The 22,884-nt window shown below is 48.9% G+C and overlaps 2 protein-coding genes across 2 annotated transcripts in view; one reads left to right on the top strand and one right to left on the bottom strand.

Moving 5' to 3' along the window:
- Positions 1 to 3,228: 3,228 nt before the first annotated feature.
- On the bottom strand, positions 3,229 to 5,981 carry LOC138359565 (transcription factor SPT20 homolog). Its single transcript, XM_069318911.1, has 2 exons — positions 5,970 to 5,981; positions 3,229 to 3,900 (listed from the first exon to the last, which is right to left on the bottom strand). The coding sequence occupies exons 1-2, from the start codon at positions 5,979 to 5,981 to the stop codon at positions 3,229 to 3,231; spliced, it is 684 nt and encodes a 227-aa protein (XP_069175012.1).
- Positions 5,982 to 6,330: 349 nt separating this feature from the next.
- The window catches only part of LOC123773866 (enolase-phosphatase E1), a 39,971-nt gene continuing 23,417 nt past the window's right edge, over positions 6,331 to 22,884 (top strand). Inside the window, exons 1-3 of the mRNA XM_069318910.1 lie at positions 6,331 to 6,393; positions 6,513 to 10,344; positions 14,697 to 14,740. Coding sequence (XP_069175011.1) covers positions 6,331 to 6,393; positions 6,513 to 10,344; positions 14,697 to 14,740 — 3,939 coding nt within the window. The remainder of the gene's footprint in view (positions 6,394 to 6,512; positions 10,345 to 14,696; positions 14,741 to 22,884) is intronic.

Raw genomic sequence — 22,884 nt, 5'->3', positions numbered from 1 at the left:
TAATTTTTTGCCAAGGCTTTACTACCCCTCTTGTGCAGAGGAGCTATATCTGCTGATTTAAGTGCTGCTGGTATCTCCCCTGTATCCAGGCTCTTTCTCCATATTATGCTAAGCGCTCGTGCTACTGGTACTTTACATTTCTTTAGGAATATTGACTTCCACAAGTCAGGCCCAGGAGCTGAGTGCATAGGCATATTGTCAATTTTTCTTTCAAAGTCTTCCCGAGTTTGTGTTAATATCCGTTATATTATCTGCAGATTGGAAGTCATTGGGGCGTGGTAGGTGGTGGGGGCGTGGTAGGTGGTGGGGGCGTGGTAGGTGGTGGGGAGGTGGTAGGTGGTGGTAACACGGGTAATGGTGAGGGCGGAGGAGGTGGGGTTGTGGTGGGGGCGTGGGTGGTGCAGCTGGGGGGGGGGGGTGACTGGGGGGGGATGGGGGAAGCCGATGATATGCAGGTCAGGAATGTTGAATATTGAGTATTTGTTCACTCGAATTATACGAGTCCCGGCTCTCGTGTGCCCCCCTCCCCCCCTCCCCCCCACCCTCCCCCACACCCACCCACACTCCCGCCTGCACTACATCTATCACACACAAACCACAAACTCCAGCTCCACTCTCGATAGACTAGCACATTTTCTATTCCAATTACAATATTTTACTGCACACACCACGCGAGCACACACACACACACATACACACACATACAAGATCCAAGAGCCAAGGGATCCAAGAGCCAATGCTCGATCCTAAAAGCACAAATAGGTGAGTACATACACATACACACACACACACATACACACACACATACAGACACACACACATACACACACACATACACACACACACAGATACACACACACACACATACATACACACAAACACTTCCCCACACATGATCACCACATACAAAATACTCAGGATTATATAGAGGGCAGACAAGAGGGACCATGTGATATGACTGGTACTCAAACAAAGGTACACACAATGAAACTAAGCTGGCGAGTGATCCACTCAGATATTAGGAAGAAATATTTGACTCTGAGAGCAGTAAACAATCGGTCTACACTTAGAAGTAAAGTGGTGGAGGTAAACTCCGAACGCAGTTAAAGTGACTAGGATTCGGAACTAGTTGATTTACGGTTAAGAGGGTGAGCCCAAGAGCTAAAGTTCAATCCCTTAGAAGGACAACTAGCTGAGTACACTCACACTCACTTTCAATTACAATCTCTCTCTTTCTCTTGCCTTATCTGTGTGGTCTCTCTTTCTTTTGCCTTATCTGTGTGGCAGCAGGAACTGGCCAACATGTTGTGAGGTCTGAAGTATTCAGGCCACTCCATCTGCCAGCAGACATTGATCTGGGATGCCGCCTTGCAGGCTTGTCTGCTCTACAGTGGAGGTCGCGGACTCCTGCGAGCCCGACACTTTCACACCAAAGTTGCCTTGAGAATTTGGTCTATGGGGAACAATAAGGGCCCGGCTTCGAGGCCTGCTTTAGCGCCCTATGGGAAGGGTTGGGAGCAGTGTCGGGTCAGGTGTGAGAGGTCATGTTAAGCCAGGTGTGTGGGATGAAGCACCGGACAGAACGTGGGTCTGCAAGCGGATTAGGGTCAGGATGGACACCGATGGCGGCGTCAGGGGCCAGAACCGTTTCATTAACGTTGAAACCAATGACAAAGTTAGCGTGGTTGTTGACGACGGCAGGGGGGGGGGGTGGTAGTGGTAGTGAGGACGGCAGGGTGGTGGTGGTAGTGGTGGTAGCAGCGACGACGGCAGGGTGGTGGTGGTGGCGGCGCGGCATGAAGGGCGTGGCAGCGTGGGTTGTGGCTATGTTTACCAGGATGGAGGATGATGTGGGTGATGATGTTACCCCGCTCCCCCTGTGGCTCACGTTACTCCCACGGACCAGGGCATCACGCCCTCCATGCGGGGGTCATGGACGCCCATTATATCAGCGGTGTCGCCTCAGTTGAGCCTGTCAACAAGACGGGCGTCACAATATATTACCAAGACCACAACAATAGGGCAAATGACGTTCAGTGGATACTCACTGGTCTACACGGATGTCTATGTCAATTTACACCTTTTTTTAACAGGAGTCACACTAATAAATGACTTCCTACCATTATTCAGTATAAGTGTAGACGACTACCTTGTGTACACCGCTTGTACTGTTCTTGTACAGAGGTTCAAGAGGGTGTTAGTCACTGTAAGCAACTGTACAGTGACTGTTGTCTGTTCATGGATATTGACGCCATCAGAGACTCGCTGTGGTACCTGAGTGGTGTACTTGACAGGCCTCTACTCTGGCCTCCACAGCATCAGACAAGGAAGTACCAACACAGACTCTGTGTGGGTACTGGACTCATATTACACTCGATTACTGCCTTTAAGATGGTGATGGCGAAGAGTGAGAGAGAGAAAGAGAGAGAGAGAGAGAGAGAGAGAGAGAGAGAGAGAGAGAGAGAGAGAGAGAGAGAGAGAGAGAGAGAGAGAGAGAGAGAGAGAGAGAGAGAGAGAGAGATAGAGATAGAGAGAGAAGGAGTAAGAGCTAAAGAGTGTCGTAGAAAGACTTGGTGTTACGTGTGTAGAGTTGATAGTTCCTCAGGCAGTTGCTCACCGTAGCCTCTGGTAAGATAACAAGACCCATAACCTGGGTTATGGTTATATATGCTCACTGAGGCAGGCAGTGTGGGTGGAGGGTCTGGCGGCCGAGTCATCCTTGTCTGCACCACATAGTCACCACTAAGCTGTATCTAACGTAACAGTGGGAGTAATATTTGTTCCAGTCACCACCCAGAAGTTTGGTGTAGCTTTGTTTTGTCTCTTGTCTGTACTCAAGAGAAATGTATTTTACAATTTCATATCAGATCGTAAATCTGCCGGCCGCTTTCTCTTACAATATCCACTTGAAGTTCTTGAGGATACTCTCTTACGATGACCGGAACTCACACCTCGTCACTCCTCAAGTAGGAGAAGCGCTTGAGGGGAGGGGGGGAGGGGGTGATGCGGCAGAAACCACTGCAGGTTTGGAGGGGGGGGGGCAGGTTTGGAGGGGGGGGGTGTTTTAGGTCATGATGAAGAGTTTGGGACACAAGCCTCGAATATGAGTCGTAGGTAATGGGTTTGTTGTCGTGAGTCAAGGGTTTGTTGTCGTGAGTCAAGGGTCTGTTGTCGTGAGTCAAGGGTCTGTTGTCGTGAGTCAAGGGTCTGTTGTTGTGAGTCAAGGGTCTATTGTTGTGAGTCAAGGGTTTGTTGTTGTGAGTTAAGGGTCTGTTGTCGTGAGTCAAGGATCTGTTGTCGTGAGTCAAGGGTCTGTTGTCGTGAGTCAAGGGTCTGTTGTCGTGAGTCAAGGGTCTGTTGTCGTGAGTCAAGGGTCTGTTGTCGTGAGTCAAGGGTCTGTTGTCGTGAGTCAAGGGTCTGTTGTCGTGAGTCAAGGGTCTGTTGTCGTGAGTCAAGGGTCTGTTGTCGTGAGTCAAGGGTCTGTTGTTGTGAGTCAAGGGTCTGTTGTTGTGAGTCTAGGATCTGTTGTCGTGAGTCAAGGGTCTGTTGTCGTGAGTCTAGGATCTGTTGTCGTGAGTCAAGGGTCTGTTGTCGTGAGTCAAGGGTCTGTTGTCGTGAGTCAAGGGTCTGTTGTCGTGAGTCTAGGATCTGTTGTCGTGAGTCAAGGGTCTGTTGTCGTGAGTCAAGGGTCTGTTGTCGTGAGTCTAGGATCTGTTGTCGTGAGTCAAGGGTCTGTTGTTGTGAGTCAAGGGTCTGTTGTCGTGAGTCAAGGGTCTGTTGTTGTGAGTCAAGGGTCTGTTGTCGTGAGTCAAGGGTCTGTTGTTGTGAGTCAAGGGTCTGTTGTTGTGAGTCAAGGGTCTGTTGTCGTGAGTCAAGGGTCTGTTGTTGTGAGTCAAGGGTCTGTTGTCGTGAGTTAAGGGTTTGTTGTCGTGAGTCAAGGGTGTGTTGTCGTGAGTCAAGGGTCTGTTGTTGTGAGTCAAGGGTCTGTTGTCGTGAGTTAAGGGTTTGTTGTCGTGAGTCAAGGGTGTGTTGTCGTCAGTCAAGGGTGTGTTGTCGTCAGTCAAGGGTCTGTTGTCGTGAGTCAAGGGTGTGTTGTCGTCAGTCAAGGGTTTGTTGTCGTGAGTCAAGGGTGTGTTGTCGTCAGTCAAGGGTTTGTTGTCGTCAGTCAAGGGTCTGTTGTCGTGAGTCAAGGGTTTGTTGTCGTGAGTTAAGGGTCTGTTGTTAGAACAATTTATCAATGAAATCGAACAAATTTAAATGGAATCGTAACATATTTAGTATACCGTTTGTTGCTCTTACGTGCAACAGATGGCGCTGTTTCTTGAAAAAAATAATGTTTTTACCTGTCACAGGTGTGGCATCTATACTTATACTTACAACATGAACGGTATGGTAAACAACACAGCTCAATTCCAATGCAATGTCACACAAAATAATTAAATCAAACTGAAAAAAATCGAAATCTATGAAAATTCAATTTATCAATGCAATCGGAAACACTGAAATGGAATCGTAACATGTTAAGTATTGTGCGTGTGTTGCTCTTATGTCCAACAGACGGCGTGGTTTTTCAAAAAAACATGTTTTTTCCTGTCACAGGTGAGGCATGTATATAGTAGGTATATAAAAGCACGCTCCTATTCGAATGCAACGATGGGTCAAAATTTTAAAGCAATCGGTAAAGTGGTTTTGAAGATTTCCCTCGCATGAAAAACAAATGAAAACATTAAAAAAAAGCATGTTTTTCACCGTCACCGACGTGACATTTATATAGTATGTATATACAAATCTGTTCGGATGTGAATGGAACGTTGTGTGAAAATTTCAAAGCAATCGGTGAAGAACTTTCGGAGATTAGCGATTTTGAACAAACGAACATTTACATCTTTATTTATATAGAAAATAATTTCTCGTTTGCTCCGAGAAAGGGGCGGGGCTTTTAATATAGTGGAGGCTCGGTTTTAATTTACGTGTTATCGCGACTTATGGCCATAATATGACGAATATAATATTTCTCAAGTCCCCAATATTAGTGCATAATTTCTTACCCATCTCTTCTTTCCTCTTTCACCTCACAAAAATACAAATAAAATTATAGTTTCTCCATTGGGCCTGAGAACGCCTTAGATGCTGTGGGAGTTTCCTCTGGTTTATACTATTACAGGCAAAGTCTAGTGATTAGAAAATTGATCTTTATCTTCCCGAGATCAATTCATAAATTTTCAGATTACAGTAAGAAAAATATTATTTTACATTTGTTTAGTTATTTAGGTGTTATCTTAAGATTCTTGAGGTTATCTTGAGATGATTTCGGGGCTTTTAGTGTCCCGCGGCCCGGTCCTCGACCAGGCCTCCACCCCCAGGAAGCAGCCTGTGACAGCTGACTAACATCCAGGTACCTATTTTACTGCTAGGTAACACTGCTAGGTGTTACTGCTAGGTACTGCTAGGTGTCAGGCAATGCTAAACTCAAATCGTGGGGGGGGGGATTTGACCCCGGCACGCTGTTCCCTCTTGAATTCTGACCTCGATCAGCTTATGTCCGTCCCATACCCCAGGCCATTCATCCTTCAGAGTTGGGTGAGGCTAGCCCCAAGCACGTAGCCTCCAACCTTGGACAAATAGACTGCCGAACAAACATAAACTCTCTCTTATAGATATAGATAGATATATAAATATAAATGTGTGAAAGTCGTGTCTTTGCACCGTAAATGAGTCAGTATAATAAGCATGTTGTGCGCTTCTGGGATCCGCTTAGGGTTGTGAACTTAAGAAAACGTGACTTAATCTCTGGTGTAAGATGTGAGAATAGCGCGCATCACTTCCTGCGCCGGTAGTGTCCTTGTAGCGGGGCTCTGCCAGGGATGTGCGGGCGTGTCTCCTCTACTGCTCAACCTGCGCTAGTCTTCTTTATCACCTAGAATTGACATGCATAAGTAATTATTTAGTTTTATGACGGCTAAAATAACTTTCCTCGCCATAATGACGATATTTAATAGACACATTGTTTCACGAAGCTGTCAAGAGATTTGTCTTAGTTCACGCTTCTGTAGGGCGGGACTTGGTGTTGTCAACTTCAACTTCACTCTACTGTAGGGTGGAGTTGGTACAACTGGCAAGGCACTCACTGTGAAACGAGATGGATGTGTGTGTGTGTGTGTGTGTGTGTGTGTGTGTGTGTGTGTGTGTGTGTGTGTGTGTGTGTGTGTGTGTGTGTGTGTGTGTGTTTGTGTGTGTGTGTGTGTGTGTGAAGAGGAGAGAGAGAGAGAGAGAGAGCGTGCACGAGACTGTACAGGAGAGTATGACAGGTGGCCTCTCCACAGAGCCGCCATGGATCTTGGCCCCGCCAACGGTGCCGCCACCAAGCCAAGCGACTCGCCTCCGCCAGCGCAGGTGAGTTTACCTTTACTGTAGTGAAGACCTGCCCCTCACGCTCTCTTGACATTTATTGATACAAACATTTGTACTTAAACCTAATATGACATATTGTTAGTTGATGGTTATATGAACAGGTGATGATGGCGGGCAAGCAGCCGGAGGTGAAGCAGGAGGCGCTAGGGAGCATAAAGGCGCCGCAGCCCGCCGCTCTAGACACCATTCCCGCCAAAACAGAGAGTGAGGCTGGCCCGGGTGCTGCCAAGAGCCCCGCGCTACAAGAACACGACGATAACGACGACGTAGTGGTGCAGTCGACGACCCCGAGTGCCACTCTCAATGGCACCATCAACGGGGACACCTCGGCGACCACCAGAGAGTCCCCGCAGAAGGACGCACCTGTGGGGACACTAAAGGATAAGGACAAAACCGATAAACCCGACGAAAAGGTAGACACTAGCAGTAAAAAAGAGGAACCATCCCCGAGGGACGCCCAGAAACCCGAGGAGCAAGCTGCTGCCAAACCAGGGACACAGGACACCCAACCCGCCGTCTCAATCAACATTGATGACCGGGAAACTAATGGCGCCCATTACCCCGGCGAGGACGACAGAGGAAGTGACCGAAGTGGCGACGTGGCGTCCGTAGACGGCTCCACTGATGACAGAGGCGCGACGCCATTACAGGACGGCACGGAACAAGGCATCCCGAGGGAAGACTCGGCACAATCAAGAGAGTCGCCGGCAGGAGTAGAGGCGCACGGGCCAGGTAATGGGAAGGGCGCGGCAGGTAGTGGAGGTGGTGATGGGGCAGGGAAGGGGGAGAGAGCTGAGGGTGAGGGAGAGGCACACAAGGACCGCCACGAGCAAGCGGTCAAGACCGCACATCAAGGCGCTAAGGAAAAGGCGGATCGTGAAGAAAAGGAAAAGGACGATGGTAAGGATGAAGAAACGCCTCGAGACAAAGCAGGTAAAGAAGACAAAGCAGGTAAAGAAGACAAAGGAGAGAAGGAAGATAAAGCGGTTAAAGAAGCCCAAATCGACAAAGAAGTCAAAGTGTGTATGCCAGAGAGCAGTGTGGGAAAGGCAGAAGCCGCCGAAGACAAGAGTGAAGCAGCAGTGTGTCCTGCTGGTGACAAGGACGCCAAGGACAAGGACGCCAAGGACAAGGACGCCAAGGACAAGGACGCCAAGGACAAGGACGAAATGGAGGAAAAGGGAAAAGAGGACGAGAAGGAGAAGGAGAGTAGTAAGGTTGGAGAAAAGGAGGAAGACACTAGTAAAGCCAAAGACAAGAGTAAAGTAGAAGGCAGGACTAAGGGAGAAGGTAGTAAAGAGGTTGGCACTAAAGCTGCTGCAGATGTTTCTAAAGAGGAAGATAAGACCAAAGAGGAAGCCACGGGTAAAGAAGACATAACAGAAGTTGAAGAGGGAAAAGAGGCAGAAGAAAAGAGCATCACTGAAGATAAAGAGAAAGCGACACAAGAGACAACAGCGGAGGCCACATGTAAAGAAGACAAAGTCAAGGAACAAAAGAGTAAAGTTGACGACATTGCCAAAGAGGAAAAGAGTGAAGAGGTCAAAGCAGACGACAAAGTCAAAGCAGACGACAAAGTCAAAGCAGACGATGAAGTCAAAGCTGACGATAAAATCAAAGCAGACGAGGTTACAACAGACGAGAAGGTCAAAGCAGACGAGGTCAAAGCAGACGATAAGGTTAAAGCAGACGATAAGGTTACAGCAGACGAAAAGGTCAAAGCAGAAGATAAGGTTACAGTAGATGAGGTCAAAGAAAATAAGGTTACGACAGACAAGGTCAAAGAAGACGATAAAGTAACAGCAGACGAAAAGGTCAAAGGAGACGAAAAGGTCAAAGCAGACGATAAGGTTACAGCAGACGAAAAGGTCAAAGCAGACGAAAAGGTTACAGCAGACGAAAAGGTCAAAGCAGACGAAAAGGTCAAAGCAGAAGATAAGGTTACAGCAGACGAAAAGGTCAAAACAGACGAAAAGGTCAAAGCAGACGATAAGGTTACAGCAGACGAAAAGGTCAAAGCAGACGAAAAGGTCAAAGCAGACGATAAGGTTTCAGCAGACGAAAAGGTCAAAGCAGACGAAAAGGTCAAAGCAGACGATAAGGTTACAGCAGACGAAAAGGTCAAAGCAGACGAAAAGGTCAAAGCAGACGATAAGGTTACAGCAGACGAAAACGTCAAAGCAGACGAAAAGGTCAAAGCAGACGATAAGGTTACAGCAGACGAAAAGGTCAAGGCAGACGAAAAGGTCAAAGCAGACGATAAGGTCACAGCAGACGAAAAGGTCAAAGCAGACGAAAAGGTCAAAGCAGACGATAAGGTTACAGCAGACGAAAAGGTCAAAGCAGAAGATAAGGTTACAGCAGACGAAAAGGTCAAAGCAGACGAAAAGGTCAAAGCAGACGAAAAGGTCAAAGCAGACGATAAGGTTACAGCAGACGAAAAGGTCAAAGCAGACGATAAAGTTACAGCAGACGAAAAGGTCAAAGCAGAAGATAAGGTTACAGCAGACGAAAAGGTCAAAGCAGAAGATAAGGTTACAGCAGACGAAAAGGTCAAAGCAGACGATAAGGTTACAGCAGACGAAAAGGTCAAAGCAGACGATAAGGTTACAGCAGACGAAAAGGTTACAGCAGACGAAAAGGTCAAAGCAGAAGATAAGGTTACAGCAGACGATAAGGTTACAGCAGACGAAAAGGTCAAAGCAGAAGATAAGGTTACAACAGACGAAAAGGACAAAGCAGAAGACAAGGTTACAGCAGACGAAAAGGTCAAAGCAGACGAAAAGATCAAGACAGAAGATAAGGTTACAGCAGACGATAAGGCAAAAGCAGACGATAAGGTTACGGCCGACGAGGTCAAAGCAGAAGATAAGGTTACGGCAGACGAGAAACTCAAAGCAGAAGATAAGGTTATGGCAGACGAGAAACTCAAAGCAGAAGATAAAGCTACAGCAGATAAGGTCAAAGCTGAGGATAAGGTCAAGGGAGAGAAAGAGGTAACATCTACTGAAGCAGCGCTGTCGGTAAAGGAGAGCGACTCAGAGAAGGACAGTGGGACAGACAAGGAGAGTGACAGAACGCAAGAGGAAGAGGCTGGGCAGGACACCGGTAAAGACGCTCTTCAAGAGGATGAAAAGACAGTTAAAACAGACGAAGCTAAGGGCAAGGCGGAGGCACAAGAACTCAAGGAGAAAATGTCGATAGCAGCAGAAGACAAAGATAAGGAGAGGGAGCAAACCCCAGTAAAGGAGGAAGCGGAGAAGTCAGAGGGTGAAGCAGCTAGTAAACAGAAGGTTGACGACACACTGGCGAAGGCAGGAGAACCACAGCAACCACAGGAACCACAGCAACCACACAAGGCCCAACAAGAAGCTAAGGAAAAAGTAGAAGAATTACAGGAAGTTAAAGAGGAAGCTAAAGAAGAGAAATTAGTTGAAAAAACTGAAGAACCAGTGAGTAAAGAAGCGGAAGAACCAACTAGAGAGAAAGAAGAAAGCAAAGAAGTAGTTGAGATTACAGTTAAAGCGGTAAAGGAAGAAGCAGAAGAACCGGAGAAGCATAAAGAAGAAGAAACAGCAGCGGAAGAACAAGGTGTGGAAGAACAGAGAGAAGATGCAGCTGACAGGAAGGAAGAAGAGGAGGAAGCGGCAAAACAGGACGAAGAGGAGGCAGATGTTGAAGCCGAAGTTGCTGATGAGGAAGGTAAGGCGCCCGAGCACCATGGTGGTGAAGACGAGGCACAAGAAGAGGAGTCTGCGGCACCCGCTCATGACGGAGAGAAGGAAGAGGAAGAGAAGGGGGAGACTGAAGCTAAGGAAGAGGAAGAGAAGGGGGAGACTGAAGCTAAGGAAGAGCACCAGGGCGAAGACAAGGAAACGAAGAGGATTGCGTCGTCCAAGAGACCTCGCAAATCTGCCCGACGGAAACGTGCAGGTGTGAAGAATTTGCCCCTGGCTCCTTCCTGCCAGTGCGGGTGGCACTGCTGCCCCCCTGGCCCTCACTGCCTGGCTCCTGCCTCCCCATGCAGGTGGCACTGCTGCCCCCCTGGCCCTCACTGCCTGGCTCCCGCCCTCCTCACCATCCTCCCAACTTAACCTTGTAATATCAAATTCAACTTAACGAAAGCAGGCACGCTTCCCCGTAATGTATAAACAAAAATCGTTGAAACGCAAAATATCAAATAATCCAGAGCTGGTGAGCGATGACACGAACAACCATTTTGATGAGTTTGATTCCGAAGGCGTAAGAGGCTGGGCAGGCGAGGCTGGGGAGGCAGGAGGCACGTCGGGAGGGCCAACTGGGCATGGAAGTCAGGTTAGATTGGCCAGGCCTAGCGACGCCGCCACGCCAAGCAACACCACCCTCACGCCTCACACACGCACAAACACACACGCACTCCAGCACGCACTCTCCCAAGGTCCAGGCTAAGTCAGACGGGAGGGGAGTCAGGCAGAGCCAGAAGGGAAGGGAACCAGGCCAAGCCACACGGGAGAGAAGCCAGGCCAAGCTAGACGGGAGGGGAGCCAGGCCAAGCCAGGAGAGGGACGGGACAGTCATTCATCATGGGGAATCAATTCTTTGAAGACCATGAAAGGTATGAGGCTGAAGAAATAGCATGGGAGGGTAGATAGGTAGAAAAGAGAATGGTACAAAATAGTATAAGAGAGTCAGTTTGGGTCAGATATTCAGCCAATCAGCAGTGAGTTAGGTGGTAGTCTTCCTAGTTACCTGTGAAGTAACGAAGATTGGCTAACCAGGAGCGTTCCTACACCATAGACTCTAATGGTACCACGATGGCATCATGTCAGCTAAAGAATGATGGTAGTTCGTCTCGTTTGCTCAGAATGCGTTTAGCAGTAAACTATGGTTACTGCAGGGAGGTGTGTGTTATCGCGGATACTTATATTGGAACACAGTATTTCGTTCTTATTTATTTTGGAGGTATTAGCAGTTATTATAAGATGCCCCGTGTGGAAGACTTCCTTGTGCGGTATCGTGAAACACGCATTACTAGTTTTATTGACAGTAAAATAGGAGTTACCTAGCTAAATTGTATGTTAGGTTTCGCGTCTTCTTTCTATTATCACTGACTTATTTCGAATATGCTGTCAAGTTGCATTTAAGTGATGGACGGTCTTAACCGAACTTGTAAAGTGATATCTTAGGCGTAAGACTACGAACTTATGACGGACTAGTGGGTATATTGAGGTTAGGACGGGCTTGTGGGTATATTGAGGTTAGGACGGGCCTGTGGGTATATTGAGGTTAGGACGGGCTGGTGGGTATATTGAGGTTAGGACGGGCTTGTGGGTATATTGAGGTTAGGACGGGCTTGTGGGTATATTGAGGTTAGGACGGGCTTGTGGGTATATTGAGGTTAGGACGGGCCTGTAGGTATATTGAGGTTAGGACGGGCTGGTGGGTATATTGAGGTTAGGACGGGCTTGTGGGTATATTGAGGTTAGGACGGGCTTGTGGATATATTGAGGTTAGGACGGGCTGGTGGGTATATTGAAGTTAGGACGGACCTGTGGGTATATTGAGGTTAGGACGGACCTGTGGGTATATTGAGGTTAGGACGGACCTGTGGGTATATTGAGGTTAGGACGGGCTTGTGGATATATTGAGGTTAGGACGGGCTGGTGGGTATATTGAAGTTAGGACGGGCTTGTGGATATATTGAGGTTAGGACGGGCTTGTGGGTATATTGAGGTTAGGACGGTCTAGTGGGTATATTGAGGTTAGGACGGTCTAGTGGGTATATTGAGGTTAGGACGGGCTAGTGGGTATATTGAGGTTAGGACGGTCTAGTGGGTATATTGAGGTTAGGACGGTCTAGTGGGTATATTGAGGTTAGGACGGGCTAGTGGGTATATTGAGGTTAGGACGGTCTAGTGGGTATATTGAGGTTAGGACGGGCTAGTGGGTATATTGAGGTTAGGACGGTCTAGTGGGTATATTGAGGTTAGGACGGTCTAGTGGGTATATTGAGGTTAGGACGGGCTAGTGGGTATATTGAGGTTAGGACGGTCTAGTGGGTATATTGAGGTTAGGACGGGCTAGTGGGTATATTGAGGTTAGGACGGTCTAGTGGGTATATTGAGGTTAGGACGGTCTAGTGGGTATATTGAGGTTAGGACGGTCTAGTGGGTATATTGAGGTTAGGACGGTCTAGTGGGTATATTGAGGTTAGGACGGGCTAGTGGGTATACTGGGAGGAGTGTGTGTGCGGTGGTGTATGTGTGTAGCCTGACGCTGTAGTAGTAGTGCAGTAGGCTCGTGGCATCTGCCGCTGTGTGCTGCCAGCCTCTCAGGTGTATTTCCCACTTCATCTCTGGGAAATACACCTCAAAAGGGTTATCAGACCACTATTGTCTCGTGCACTTAAATATCTTGTGTTAGTAGAATTAAACTCATCAGAAGCGAAATTTAGAACAACGAGGAAGTGCATTAAGAACATTGGCGCCAACTGAGGTTATTAAATGTTAGTGTTAGTGAGGACTCACGCCGTCCTCCCTCTCCTGTAGCAACTCTGACACAAGATATTCAAGCCTTGACTCGCACAGTGGCGACCGTCCACAGCTAGATTTCCGGCTTTTGACGTGTTGAGAAGCTTCTCCCCAGTGAGCAGGCCACACTTGGCGCCCGCTACTGTCACTGGCTGCTCCTCCCCAGTCATCAAGATATTTTATATGCACGGATTTTATCATTTTTATCTTCTAATATATTCCATCGATGTTCTTGAGTGTGTGTTTGACCAGGTCACTGACGACACTCACTCTTCTTGTACACCCGGGCAAGACCTGAGGCTCAAGCCTGCCCTTCCTTGCACTACACACCCCTCACACCTCGCCTTCCACCAGCCTTAGAAAAATTATTGGTTCAAATTATCTGTATGCCAAAAGTCACTGTTCAAAGATATTTATACTCCATTCCTATATTTGAAGACGTAATATAGGAGAAGTAGAGATTTTGTATTGATGTAAGGTGTAGGTGAGGTAGTGTAGGTGAGGAGAGACAGGGTGTTGCACCCGAGGTGTAGGCGCCACACAGCTCGCTCTGTACTGAGAAGCAGCTTCCATGGTGTCTGTCATTTCAACACAATCCCTGTGGAGGAACCCCTCTCTGTCTGAGTGTTAACATGACTGATACATGTATTGTAGAGGCCGCAGCAAACTCAGTAGAGACCGCGTCTCACATTGCCCACAGAGCATGGCAACTACACTATCCAAAGATTACACCCTGCTACCGCTAGATAGCATGTCACCAGTGCAACTTCTTTGTTAGGACGTGCACAGTTGTACACGGCAGGCATGACACCTCACTCCATGGGCGTCACTCGCTGACTCCTGCTGGAGCTTCTCCTGCGGCAGACGGTGACCAGCACAGCTTGAGGGCGGAAGAATGGTGAGGCGCCAGTCCAGCTGGATCTGCCCGGCCCTTATGACCTCACACGCTTGATGGATGACTTCTGGCAGGGTCAAGGTTGGCCCGACACCCGAGCACACCCACCACCGTGACCCTACGCCCACCCGGCCAGGCTGCGGACCATGCTGGACTCTGCATGAACCCGAGAAAAGCTTTTATTTGTATTCCCTCATATGTACCGTGTTGTACGACCATGGGGTACTAGACGCTTAGCAACCCGCAGCCACCTTTACCTAACTTTTGAAACTAATTGAATCAATATGTTAAAATTGCGTGAAATATGAAATTATGCCCTTAGCAACTCTCTCATCCTTAGCCATACACCGTGTGGTATTTTGTTATTTTTCCCATGTGAGTATGTGTTTGTATGAGCGTGTTTGTGTGTGCGTGTATGCTGCTGTGTTTTATTCATGTTATTCTCTAGTCATATTTTAATTAAGCTTATCGCCAGTTTCCTATCTTGTTGAGAGTCTCTCCCCCTTGTAGACAAGTTTATTAGTTGATCAGCCTCCTACCCCCGGGGGACCTATCCTCCACCGGCCTTCCCTACGCTCTGTTTTGCTATTTTTACCTTGGATGATGTTTACTATTAATCAGTAAGACTTATACATTAATCTAGTTTAATCATTCCCTTAAGAAGGCATGCACCAACACTGCTTATTGCATTTTAAAAATTTATCCATAGTGTTTAGACCTTGCAATGTATTATATGTAATATATTAAACAATTTGATCATATTAAATCACTTGTAATTGTATTTTGAAGATAGTTAAATTTGGAAGGATATATCCGTAGATTTGTGTGGTTATAGGAGCCTTTGACCGATGCCTTCATGGTAACATGTTACTACTTTTCAGAGGAGGGACATGACAGTGGCGTCGACGAGTCCACCCAGGCTAAGGTGAGTGACCACACTCTTCCCTAATCACGTCCCCCTTTATAGTCCTTAAATATCCCTGGAAATACGCATTTGCTTCACTTGTAAATCATAATTTGGAATCGAATATAATTGATTTAAACCCCGTCCCCCCCCCCCCCCACCTCGAGGTGTAGGTGTGTAGAACACTTTAGTGTTCCGTTAGCCACAGTATTTATGATCCCAGAGGTTAGTATACAGCTTAATAACGGTGACACTGGAGGCTCCACTCATGGCAACTTGATGCGGTTTACACTCATGGCAACTTGATGCGGTTTACACTCAGGGCAACTTGATGCGGTTTACACTCATGGCAACTTGATGCGGTTTACACTCAGGGCAACTTGATGCGGTTTACACTCATGGCAACTTGATGCGGTTTACACTCAGGGCAACTTGATGCGGTTTACACTCATGGCAACTTGATGCGGTTTACACTCATGGCAACTTGATGCGGTTTACACTCATGGCAACTTGATGCGGTTTACACTCATGGCAACTTGATGCGGTTTACACTCATGGCAACTTGATGCGGTTTACACAGGTTTTGGCCGCGCTGTTTACTGCTCGACAATATTGATATCTTGAGGTTATCTTGAGATGATTTCGGGGCTTTTTTTTAAGTGTCCCCGCGGCCCGGTCCTCGACCAGGCCTCCACCCCCAGGAAGCAGCCCGTGACAGCTGACTAACACCCAGGTACCTAATTTACTGCTAGGTAACAGGGGCATAGGGTGAAAGAAACTCTGCCCATTGTTTCTCGCCGGCGCCTGGGATCGAACCCAGGACCACAGGATCACAAGTCCAGCGTGCTGTCCGCTCGGCCGACCGGCTTGATGCCAATTTCTAAAGTATAGGAGTTGTTATGGCTGATTAACGTAACTTATTGGAGTATACCGTAGGTGCGTTAATGATAACAGGAGGTAGAGAGGTTGGGAGGGAGGGAGGGATGGAGGGAGAGACAGAGTGAGGGAAGGAGGGAGGGAGGGTAGCGTGTGTAGCGAGGGCAGTAATGGAGGGTGTAGTCATTGACAGAGCCGTCTCTGAGCAGTTACTCCCGTCAATACTTGTACAGCTCAGTAGTTTAACAATGTGCAGCCCTCGTATGTGTGTGTGTGGGGGGGGGGAGGGGGAGCCGTGGGTTGTTGTGGTCTGCTAATTGGGGGTCCCCCCCCCACGCCTCACAACCCCTCCAGTCCTCGTCTAGTTATACTCTCCTAGCTATACTCACCTGGTTATACTCACCTGGTTATACTCACCTAGTTATACTCACCTAGTTATACTCTCCTAGCTATACTCTCCTAGTTATACTCTCCTAGTTATACTCTCCTACTTATACTCTCCTAGTTATACTCACCTAGTTATACTCACCTGGTTATACTCACCTGGTTATACTCACCTAGTTATACTCTCCTAGTTATACTCCCCTAGTTATACTCTCCTAGTTATACTCCCCTAGTTATACTCTCCTAGTTATACTCCCCTAGTTATACTCTCCTAGTTATACTCACCTAGTTATACTCACCTTTCCTTTCCCCTTGTGTGAGTATAATGACTGCATTCCTCTGAACGTTCTTCAGCTAGGTTCGGTTTTTAACGAGATTCGGACGCCATTTTGATGCTTCATATTTGAGAGTTGGTCTGACATACGTGGTGTCCAATATCCTGAATGTCAGTTCTTATGTTGCCCAAAGTTGTATTTGAGGCTGATAATATTCGCTTGATCATGGCTTTGGTGTGTGTGTGTGTGTGTGTGTGTGTGTGTGTGTGTGTGTGTGTGTGTGTGTGTGTGTGTGTGTGTGTGTGTGTGTATGTGTGTGTGTGTGTGTGTGTGTGTGTGTGTGTGTGTGTGTGTGTGTGTGTGTGTGTGTGTGTGTGTGTGTGTGTGTGTGTATGTGTGTGTGTGTGTGTGTGTGTGTGTGTGTGTGTGTGTGTGTGTGTGTGTATGTGTGTGTGTGTGTGTGTGTGTGTGTGTGTGTGTGTGTGTGTGTGTGTGTGTGTGTGTGTGTGTGTGTGTGTGTGTGTGTGTGTGTGTGTGTATTCCCAGCCTACCTCTGGAACCTTCCTCAGCCTGTCTCTGGAACCTTCCTCAGCCTGTCTCTGGAACCTTTCTCAGCCTGTCTCTGGAACCTTCCTCAGCCTGTCTCTGGAACCTTTCTCAGCCTGTCTCTGGAACCTTCCTCAGCCTGTCTCTGGAACCTTCCTCAGCCTGTCTCTGGAACCTTTCTCAGCCTGTCTCTGAAACCTTCCTCAGCCTGTCTCTGGAACCTTCCTCAGCCTGTCTCTGGAACCTTCCTCAGCCTGTCTCTGGAACTTTCCTCAGCATGTCTCTGGAACTTTCCTCAGCCTGTCTCTGGAACCTTCCTCAGCCTGTCTCTGAACCTTCCTCAGTCTGCCTCTGGAACCTTTCTCAGCCTGTCTCTGGAACCTTTCTCAGTCTGTCTCTGGAACCTTCCTCAGCCTGTCTCTGGAACCTTCCTCAGCCTGTCTCTGGAACCTTCCTCAGCCTGTCTCTGGAACCTTCCTCAGCCTGTCTCTGGAACTTTCCTCAGCCTGTCTCTGGAACCTTCCTCAGCCTGTCTCTGGAACCTTCCTCAGCCTGTCTCTGGAACTTTCCTCAGCATGTCTCTGGAACTTTCCTCAGCCTGTCTCTGGAACCTTCCTCAGCCTGTCTCTGAACCTTCCTCAGCCTGCCTCTGGAACCTTTCTCAGCCTGTCTCTGGAACCTTTCTCAATCTGTCTCTGGAACCTTCCTCAGCCTGTCTCTGGAACCTTCCTCAGCCTGTCTCTGGAACCTTCCTCAGCCTGTCTCTGGAACCTTCCTCAGCCTGTCTCTGGAACCTTCCTCAGCCTGTCTCTGGAACCTTCCTCAGCCTGTCTCTGGAACTTTCCTCAGCCTGTCTCTAGAACTTCCTCAGCCTGTCTCTGGAACCTTCCTCAGTCTGTCTCTGGAACCTTCCTCATCCTGTCTCTAGAACCTTCCTCAGCCTGTCTCTGGAACCTTCCTCATCCTGTCTCTAGAACCTTCCTCAGCCTGTCTCTGGAACCTTCCTCATCCTGTCCCTAGAACCTTCCTCAGCCTGTCTCTGGAACCTTCCTCATCCTGTCTCTAGAACCTTCCTCAGCCTGTCTCTGGAACCAGTCCCACGCCCGAGAGCCACGTACGAGAGCCACGTACGAGAGCCACGTACGAGAGCCACGTACGAGAGCCACGCCCAAGAGCCACGTACGAGAGCCACGTACGAGAGCCACGTACGAGAGATGTAACGGAGGGAGGGAGAAATAGCTCCCTTTAGCCCATTAGTCTGCCCCCCCCCACCCCCCACCCCCCAGTTAACTAACGAGGCCGGGGGAAACAGCTCTTTTAGTCCGTTATCCTGCCCCCAGTTAGTCAACTACTCTAGAGCACCCTCAGTGTTCCTACGGCGGCAGCCTCTCTAGTTCAACACCTGGTGACCTAGGTACTGGTCACCTAGTATACCAAGAACACAAGGCATTGTGACCTGATCAGGTACCCGTGATTCTAGAGAACTCTAGAGCAATTCACTGCCACGAACGAATCAGAGAAACGAAAGGAAAGAGATGAATAATTAATTAGTGAGAGTTTGGAGTGAGGGAGGAGTGTGGTCATGTGAAGGGGAGAGTGGGAGAGAGGGTACGGAGATGAATAGGAAGTAGTGGTAGAGGTAGACTGGTAGATAGGTAGAAGTAGAAAAGTAGATAGTAGAAGGTAAACTGCCACCATCCATTCAAGACCATTACATACCAGACAAGGAATGGAACTTGTCGGTATCACAAAATTCTCAAAAGCTGTGTAAACAGGCCATTATTAGCATGAGTTAACTGGAATCATGTTCCAGACAAGATTATGTTAGTACTCTGCCCTCTAGTTCGCATATATCAAAAATTCCACGAATTCGGAAACACAATTAAAGTCAACTAAAAGTAAGTGAATCAATTATTTATTTAACATGATAAATATCAGAATTTAAGCAATCGAACTGAAGATTCGTTAATACTGTACCAAGTGAGTCATTACACCAGAATTCGAGACTATTAGAGCCGTCTGCCCCCTGATAGTCACACAACACTAGTAAACAGTACTACGTCACCTTTCATATTCAACTCACCAAGTGTCTGCCTATAGCTGGATACAGAGGGGGTGGGGGGACGGTAGTTGACAGAGACTGTCCCACCCAATCCGACTGACAGCCTCTCGGTTCAGCTCAGCTGGCTGTTCTCCAGTCTGCTGTCTCTCTCTTCCTCTCTCTCTCTCTCTCTCTCTAGTGTACAGTACCATGGGTATATATTGGGGACCAACTAGCTATCTCCGCCCGCAAGTAGATAGCCCCAGGCACTCTACCAAGCCACACCTTAAATTGGGGGCATGTTTGAAGGTCACCCTCGGCCACCCGCCTGCAATTATGAGCTTAGCGGAGACCAGGCGACCTGACCTTGGTCACTTGGTGGTCGTTAACGCTCAGAGGTGAGAGGTTCTTAATTACTAGTGGCCACCTACCTGACGCCTCTCGAAGTCTTGTCTGTGGTTTTTATTCTATATATATATATTAAATATAAAACACCTTTACGGTGTTACAGAGACACGCAACAGAGCCACGTACGAGAGCCACGCAATAGAGCCACGTACGAGAGTCACGTACGAGAGCCACACAGCAGAGCCACGCACCAGAGCCACGTACGAGAGCCACGTACGAGAGCCAAGCACCAGAGCCACGTACGAGAACCACGTACGAGAGCCACGCAACAGAGTCACGTACGAGAGCCACGTACGAGAACCACGCACCAGAGCCACGTACGGGAGCCACGCACCAGAGCCACGTACGAGAGCCACACAACAGAGCCACGTACGAGAGTCACGCAATAGAGCCACATACGAGTGCCACGAACCATAGACACGCACCAGAGCCACGTACGAAAGCCACGCAACAGAGCTACGTACGAGAGCCACGCAACAGAGCCACGTACGAGAGCCACGCAACAGAGCCACGTACGGGAGCCACGTTCAAGAGACACGCACCAGAGCCACGTACAAGAGCCACGTACGAGAGCCACGTACCAGAGCCACGCAACAGAGCCACGTACGGGAGCCACGTTCAAGAGACACGCACCAGAGCCACGTACAAGAGCCACGTACGAGAGCCACGTACGAGAGCCACGTACGGGCCACGCACCAGAGCCACGTACGAGACCCACGCACCAGAGCCACGCATCAGAGCCACGAACGAGAGCCACGCACCAGAGCCACGAACGAGAGCCACGCACCAGAGCCACGAACGAGAGCCACGCACCAGAGCCACGAACGAGAGCCACGCACCAGAGCCACGAACGAGAGCCACGCACCAGAGCCACGAACGAGAGCCACGCACTAGAGCCACGAACGAGAGCCACGCACCAGAGCCACGAACGAGAGCCACGCACCAGAGCCACGAACGAGAGCCACGCACTAGAGCCACGAACGAGAGCCACGCACCAGAGCCACGAACGAGAGCCACGCACCAGAGCCACGAACGAGAGCCACGCACTAGAGCCACGAACGAGAGCCACGCACCAGAGCCACGAACGAGAGCCACGCACCAGAGCCACGAACGAGAGCCACGCACCAGAGCCACGAACGAGAGCCACGCACCAGAGCCACGAACGAGAGCCACGCACCAGAGCCACGAACGAGAGCCACGCACCAGAGCCACGTACAAGAGCTACTGTGATACTGACACGCATCACCTGCACGTCCCGGGTGCTTGAAACTCTGGACTCTCTCTCTCTCTCTCTGTCTCTGTCTCTCTCTCTCTCTCTCTCTGTCTCTGTCTCTGTCTCTCTCTCTCTCTCTCTCTCTCTCTCTCTCTCTCTCTCTCTCTCTCTCTCTCTCTCTCTCTCTCTCTCTCTCTCTCTCTCTCTCTCTCTCTCTCTCTCTCTGTCTCTCTCTCTCTCTCTCTCTCTCTCTCTCTCTCTCTCTCTCTCTCTCTGTCTCTCTCTGTCTCTCTCTCTCTCTCTCTCTCTCTGTCTCTCTCTCTCTCTCTGTCTCTCTCTGTCTCTCTCTGTCTCTCTCTCTCTCTCTCTCTCTCTCTCTCTCTCTCTCTGTCTCTCTCTCTCTGTCTCTCTCTCTCTGTCTCTCTCTGTCTCTCTCTCTCTCTCTCTCTCTCTCTCTCTCTCTCTCTCTCTCTCTCTCTCTCTCTCTCTCTCTCTCTCTCTCTCTCTCTCTCTCTCTCTCTCTGTCTCTCTCTCTCTCTCTCTCTCTCTCTCTCTCTCTCTCTCTCTCTCTCTCTCTCTCTCTCTCTCTCTCTCTCTCTCTCTCTCTCTCTCTCTGTCTCTCTCTGTCTCTCTCTGTCTCTCTCTCTCTCTCTCTCTCTCTCTCTCTCTCTCTCTCTCTCTCTCTCTCTCTCTCTCTCTCTCTCTCTCCCTCACTCTCCCACCCCCCCACCACCTGCTGCTCCCTTCCCGCGCCTCTTGCAACCGTCTTAAAAAATACATATTTACGTTTTCTTATTCATCTTTCTCCTCTTCCTCTGTACTGCCACGTCTTCTTCTCGTTATTTACCTCCCACTCTTCCTTGCTATTATCTTTTCCCATCTTTGGTTGTATTGATATTTTTTCTCGTCATCCGAGACGACCTGGAATGGTCCTGTTGCTTCCTCGAGGGTCCTGTGAACACTGGTGGCTCTGGCACTCTTGGCACTCTGGTCTCAGCATGTGAGGAAGGACCTCAGACCTGTGTGCTAACATGGTTGGGCTCAACACACTATGGCATACTATTGAGGTATGTAGCTATGTACTCACCTAGTTGTGCTTGCGGAGGTTGAGCTTTGGCTCTTTGGTCCCGCCTATGTGCACGTTGTCTTGGTCGGGAGAAGCGTCTGGAAATGCCTACAGTATTTCCCTAAATTGTTAGAGGACATAGAGGACATGGGTGAGTTATGGGTATGAGGTAGGTCGGCGGGGGGGCGGGGTGATGGAGAGGTGGGTGGTGCGTCGCCCCCCTCCTCTCTGGCCCAGCGTGACTCAACACACACACATGTCTACCACCACTACTACCACCACCACCAGTGTCACGCCCTCTCATTAATAAATCGGGGTTTCTGTGGGACGTGTGTGCTTCTTACCCACGCCGCCCTGTGTGTGTGTACTGTTGCTGTACCTGTGGCTGTGTGTACTGTTGCTGTACCTGTGGCTGTGTGTACTGTTGCTGTACCTGTGGCTGTGTGTACTGTTGCTGTACCTGTGGCAATATGTAATGTTGCTGTACCTGTGGCTGTGTGTACTGTTGCTGTACATGTGGCTGTGTGTACTGTTGCTGTACCTGTGGCTGTGTGTACTGTTGCTGTACCTGTGGCTGTGTGTACTGTTGCTGTACATGTGGCTGTGTGTACTGTTGCTGTACCTGTGGCTGTGTGTACTGTTGCTGTACCTGTGGCTGTGTGTACTGTTGCTGTACCTGTGGCAATATGTAATGTTGCTGTACCTGTGGCTGTGTGTACTGTTGCTGTACATGTGGCTGTGTGTACTGTTGCTGTACCTGTGGCTGTGTGTACTGTTGCTGTACCTGTGGCAATATGTAATGTTGCTGTACCTGTGGCTGTGTGTACTGTTGCTGTACATGTGGCTGTGTGTACTGTTGCTGTACCTGTGGCTGTGTGTACTGTTGCTGTACCTGTGGCTGTGTGTACTGTTGCTGTACCTGTGGCTGTGTGTACTGTTGCTGTACCTGTGGTAATATGTAATGTTGCTGTACCTGTGGCTGTGTGTACTGTTGTTGTACCTGTGGCTGTGTGTACTGTTGCTGTACCTGTGGCTGTGTGTACTGTTGCTGTACCTGTGGCTGTGTGTACTGTTGTTGTACCTGTGGCTGTGTGTACTGTTGTTGTACCTGTGGCTGTGTGTACTGTTGCTGTACCTGTGGCTGTGTGTACTGTTGCTGTACCTGTGGCTGTGTGTACTGTTGCTGTACCTGTGGCTGTGTGTACTGTTGCTGTACCTGTGGCTGTGTGTACTGTTGCTGTACCTGTGGCTGTGTGTACTGTTGCTGTACCTGTGGCTGTGTGTACTGTTGTTGTACCTGTGGCTGTGTGTACTGTTGCTGTACCTGTGGCTGTGTGTACTGTTGCTGTACCGGTG

Source organism: Procambarus clarkii, chromosome 91, assembly GCF_040958095.1.
Source record: "Procambarus clarkii isolate CNS0578487 chromosome 91, FALCON_Pclarkii_2.0, whole genome shotgun sequence".
Lineage (NCBI taxonomy): Eukaryota > Metazoa > Arthropoda > Malacostraca > Decapoda > Cambaridae > Procambarus > Procambarus clarkii.
The sequence above is the reverse complement of the archived record's forward strand: the minus strand, read 5'-3'. Positions and strand labels throughout refer to the sequence as shown.